This window comes from Micromys minutus (genome assembly GCF_963924665.1).
Source record: "Micromys minutus genome assembly, chromosome: X".
Classification (NCBI taxonomy): Eukaryota; Metazoa; Chordata; class Mammalia; order Rodentia; family Muridae; genus Micromys; species Micromys minutus.
In genome coordinates, this window is record NC_137970.1 from 47,593,485 (window position 1) to 47,599,250 (window position 5,766).

The 5,766-nt window shown below is 41.4% G+C and overlaps 1 protein-coding gene across 1 annotated transcript; it reads right to left on the reverse strand.

Moving 5' to 3' along the window:
• Window positions 1-3,124: 3,124 nt before the first annotated feature.
• Window positions 3,125-3,527, reverse strand: LOC308415352 (large ribosomal subunit protein eL31-like; the record flags this gene model as incomplete). The annotated part of the gene is made up of 1 exon (XM_080910371.1): window positions 3,125-3,527. The coding sequence occupies one exon, from the start codon at window positions 3,525-3,527 to the stop codon at window positions 3,273-3,275; it is 255 nt and encodes an 84-aa protein (XP_080766497.1). The 3' UTR covers window positions 3,125-3,272.
• Between the last annotated feature and the right edge of the window lie 2,239 nt (window positions 3,528-5,766).

Genomic DNA, 5,766 nt, shown 5'->3' on the forward strand with positions numbered 1-5,766 from the left:
GGATATCACATAGTAACTGCTACCATTTTTGGCCAGTTCATGTCATATCTTCCTCATTTCGTTAGTATGCATATAGGATTGAAGGTGGAGAGGCAGAATCTTTCTCACCAGCTTCTGGAGTGCTGTAACATGGGTGAAACCCAATCATGCCTGTAAGCCTCATAGATTGGTTCAGGCAACTCAGGCTGAGCCCATGACACCATTTTCCTGTTTACAGGGATTGTTTAAGAATGCACCAAGACCCAAGAAAATGATTGAGGGAATTTGCTGGAGGATTTGTAGGTAGAAGGTTTTTTGTTTGTTTTGTTTTTTCTGGATGAGATACAAGAAGCCAGCCTTTTCTTTTAGACAGTGTTGTGGCTGCCTTCAAATACTTCATTCCTTTTGCTACCAAGGAATGAATCAATTTTAAAATGAAAGCTGATGAAGGAAATTGTTATCTGTGGAATCAAAGCAACATAATAACTGCCCTTCTAAAGTCTGCAGTTGAATGAACCAGGAAATTCTCTTTATCATTGAAGCTTATTGGAATTGAGTTTTTCATTTCTTAACAAAGTTTAAAAGAATGTGTACTTTTGTATGTTTCTTTTGTTTTGTTTGGAAAAGGGTTTCTCTGTGTAGCCTTGGCTGTCCTAGAACTCTCTAAGTAGACCAGGCTGGCCTCCAGAGTGCTGAGACTAAAAGAATATTCCACTATGACTGGCAAATCCAGCTATCAAATCCAGTAGCTCCTCAGTAGGGTGTGGGATTTCATGCCCTCAATGGCAAGGATATGTACTTTAAAAAGAAAAGATTTATTTATCATATATAAGTACACTGTAGCTGTCTTCAGACACAGCAGAAGAGGGCATCAGATCCCATTACAGATGGTTGTGAGCCACCATGTGGTTACTGGGAATTGAACTCAAGACCTCTGGAAGAGCAGTTAGTGCTCTTAACCACTGAGCTATCTCTCCAGCCCGGATATGTACTTTTAAAATATCTTGACAATTGCCTTTCCAAAATTTATACCAACAGCTGAACAACAAAACAGAAGGGTATCTGTTTCTCTATATTCTTGCCAAATAATATATTACCATATTTTCTAATATTGCTATTTAAGTATTTATTAATTCTTTGAGAATTTCATACAATGTATTTTGATCATATTAACCTCCTCCTCCAACCCCTCCTGGATCACCTCCACCTCTCCACCTATCCATGTAGTAGTCCACTTTGTGTTGCCCAAATACTCTTGGTGGCCTGCCCTGGAGTGTGGTAGAACTTCCAGGGGTCACACTATTAAAAACAAACAAACAAACAAAAGCAGATTCTCCCTTTGCCAGCAGCTATCAAATCCAGTAGCTCCTCAGTATGGTGTAGGACTTCATGCCCTCAATGGTAAACCCCACCGAATTTCTGGGACTTTGTCTGGTCTGAGCTTTTGAAGGTCTTATGCTTTGTGTCATAATCACTGTGAGTTCATATGTACTATAAAATGTTTTCCTGTATTCATTCCCCACTTCTGGCTCTTACAGTCTTTTCTGACTTCTCTTTCTCAATGATCCCTGAGCCTTGGAGGGAGGGGTGTGTTTAAGATGTTCTGATACTACCATTTTTATAATAAAAATCAGTGTCTTGTTTTTTAATTTATAATCTTTAGATGACTAGTAATTCAGGTTGGTTGGTTGGTTGGTTTGTTTGTATTCACTGTCCCATCCTTCATGGCTCCTGGGATTAGCATAACAGGGGCTGTAAGAGAATGAGGGAAGGATACACGCACATGGATGCATGGAAACGCTGAGATCTAGTGGACAGGGCTCTCTAATGGAGAACCTTCAGCATCCAGAAGCTCGGTGTATCTAATACATATTTATCTTAGGGTTTTACTTCTGTGAACAGACAACTTGACCTAGGCAACTCTTACATGAACAACATTTAATTGGGGCTGGCTTACAGGTTCAGAGTTTCAGTCCATCCATTATCATCAAGGCGGGAACATGGCAGCATCCAGGCAGGCATAGTGCAGGAGATGCTGAGAGTTCTACATCTTCATCAGGCAGCTAGGATGAGGATCTGATAGCCTATACCCACAGTGACACACTGTGGGTTGATGTTAAGGTGATACATGATTGGACAGTGGAGAGGTAGGCAGGGAAAGGGCTAGGAAAATGGAAGAAGAGGAAAAAGAGATTCGAGGAGGATTCAAGATGGAGTTGGAGAAGGAGGATCTAGATCCAGGTGGACTTAATTGGCGATACTTAATAGGCAATAAGTAGATATGAATATTTTTAAGGGTTTCTATAGGCCTTTTTATCTCATAGAGAAGGGCAGTTTGTATCTTTGTCTATTGGATGTAAGCTTATTGTATAGAGTTTGTGGATTGAGAATTTAATATGTAAACCTGCTTGATAAGCCACTGGGCTTTGGAGTTGTGTTTGTGCGGGGCGGTGGAGTAAAGGAACATGCTGGGGCGGTCGTATCCACCTGGGACAGAAGCAACAGGGCGGGCTGAGTGAACTGCCTGGGAGGGGAACTTGGTGGAGAGGGCGGCTTGCAGACTAAGTGACAGAGTCCGTGTGCTTGGCTCCATACTGGAGTGGCTTCTATGGAGTGATACCTCGGGGCATATAAAAGTTAAGCCATCCTTTTAATATTTACCGCAACAGCACACCTACTCCAACGAAGTCACACCCACTCCAACAGAGCCACACCCTCTTAAGTGCCACTGCCGGTGCCAAGCATATGCAAACCATAACACAGTTGAACAGGGAAGCAGGCTATTGCATACACCTGGCCAAGGAGACACGTTTAACTAATCTTAGGTTAGGAGCAATTTCTGTAGGGGAGCAGCCTTCAGATCATAAATATCCAGGAGAAGAGAGCTTCAGCAGGCATTTTCTGCACACAGTATCAACATTTGCACTCAAGTAAGAGGCAGGCTTTGCATTCTGTTGAGCCTCAGCCAGGACAAAGGCTAGGCCATTTATTTGTCTGAGGCTAGAGCCCTTGACGTGGCCAGCTCATATCAACAACTCACATCCACTCAGGACTTCACGAATTCGGGTTTCCTCTGCTCCCTGTATTTCACCTATTTAAAATCCTATATGCCAGATGTATTTTTTTTTTTTTTTTTGGAGGCAATGCTGCATTTTTATTTGACATTCAGGTTAGTTCTCATCCACATTGACTGTCTGTAGATTTTTGAATGTGGTAACAGGCACATATGTTACCAATGTGTAGAGCTTGTTTGGTGAATCCTCATCTTCATTACGTTTTCTGGACAAACGTACTCAGATGCAATATGGAACATTCCTTATTCCTTTGGCCCAGACGGCTTTATTGAGCCTGGTGTCAATGCGCACATCTGGAGTCCCCATTTCCTTCATGGCAAATTTCCAAATTTCTTTGAGTGCCCGAGGAGCACACTTCTTGAAGCCCACTCCATGGATGCGCTTGTGAATGTTGATGGCGTTTTCTCGGGTCACCACCTCGTTGATGGGAGAACGGCCCTTCTTCTTCTCGCCACCCTTCTTTGTGAAAGCCATTCTGCCGGGCCCAAACAGGAAAGCGCCAGATGTATTTTTAATCCCAGCAGTTGCGAGACAGAGGTAGATGGATCTTTATGAGTTTAAGGTCTGCTTGGTCTACATAGTGACTTCTAGGTCAGCAGAGAGACTGTCTTTTAAAAAAAATGCTGGCTGGGTTTGGTGGCACATACCTTTTCTTCCAGTACTCAGGAGGCAGAGACAGGCAGTTTCTCTGTGAGTTCAAGGCCAACCTCGGCTACATAGTGAACTAGGACAGCCAGAGCTACATAATAGAGCAATCCTGTCTCAGAAAAGAGCCATGTGTATTTCATTCCTCTGTGGATATATATGCCATTTATGACCTCTGTCCAGTTTTGTTTCTTCTTTATTCTAAATCATATTGTTTACTAAAAAAAATCCTTAGGAAAATTCTGAGAATGACCTTCATCATATGGCTTGAAATGTTTCCTGAATTCCCCCCTCTCCTTCCTGTGTTTCTGTCTCCTGTCTTTGTCTCTCCTCCTCTGCTCACAGAGATCACCTGTATCTACCTTCTGAGTACTAGGATTAAAGTGTGCCACCACACACATCTGAAATTTCTCTTTTGATAAAACAGTGTTTTTCTCAGGCAGGGTACTGTTTTAGTAAGTTGGAGTCAATGCTATGAAGTACTGCTTTCTATATGACTTTGCCTATTCTAAGTGGAATCTTACCCCAAGTGTCCTTTGTATCTGACTTCATTCACTTAGCATGTTTCAAGGTTGAATCATGTTCCTTAATTCTACCTTTGTTGTTCCAAATGACAAAATTTAATGTTTTATTATATATTTTATGTGTGTGCATACACACATGTTTGCCACAGTATGCCGAATTTGTTTCTTACTTGCAACCATATGGATCCAAACATCTTGGGTTGTCTGATTTGTCAGCAAATACATTTACCACCTGAATCATCTCACTGGCCCCAAAGTTTCTTTTTCAAACCTAAATAGGCTTTCATTCTATGCACACATATTACCTTTTCCCTTATCTATTCATCTGTGCATGTGTGCTTAGGCTGAGCTCTACAATTTGGCTATTGTGAATAGTGCTGCAATTACTGTATTTTCTCAATTATAGTTAAATGCGGTGAAGCAGAGATCAGAATAGTGATAAGTGGATGCTGAGAGGCTTAGAGAAAATAGGGAGATGATAGGCAAAGGTCTGAAGCCTCAATTAGAGTGAATACATTTAATTTTCTCTGAGATGTATTATATTGTGTGTTGAATATAGTAAGCAATAGTGTGCTGTACATTTCAAAATGGTTAAGAGGTCTGAGAGTATAGCACAGTGATGGAGTGTTTTTGTAGCATGAATTTTTCACATGCAAAACACTGTATCACTGAGCTAGCTGTATCCCCACCAGGACCACAGTTCTCATTGCTGTAGCTCTGCAGTAAGTGTTGAAATCCAAAAGTGAGTTCTATGAACATTTTTTGCTTTTTATTATTTTAATATTATGTTGTCTACTTGAAGTTCCTTTGGGCCCTGTGTTATTATTAGGGTGGGTTTTATAACAATTCGTTTTTGAGACAGGGTATACTGGATAGTTTTCTGTCAACTTAATACAAGTTAGAGAGGAAGGAGCCTCAGTTGAGAAAATGCCTCCATGAGATCCAGCTGTTAAGGCATTTTCTCAACTAGTGATCAAGGAGAGAGGGCCCAGCCCACTGTGGGTGGTGCAATCCCTAGGTTGGTGGTCCTGGGTTCTGTAAGAAAGCAGGCTTTTGCCAGGTGGTAGTGGTGCTCAACTTTAATCCCAGGAGACAGGGGCAGGCAGATCTCTGAGTTTGAAGCCAACTTGGTCTACAAAGTCAATTCCAGGACAGCCAGGGATACACAGAAAAACCCTGTCTCAAAAAACAAAACAAAACAAAACAAAAAAAAAAAAAAAACAGAAAAGAAAAGAAAGAAAGAAAGCAGACTGAGCAAGCCAAATAATAGCACCCCTTCAGGGCCTCTGCATCAGCTCCTGTATCCCAGGATCCTGTTCTAATATCCTTCAATAATGAACAGCAATATGAAAGTATAAGCCAAATAAACTGTTTTCTCCCCAACTTGCTTTTTTGGTCATGGTGTTTGGTCATAGCAGTAGAAATCCTGTTCTGGAACTTGCTATGTAAACCAGGCTAGCCTCAAAGCCACGGAGATCTGCCTTCCCTGGAAGATTAAATGCATATGTTACACTGTACAGCTACTATAACAATATTAGTATGAG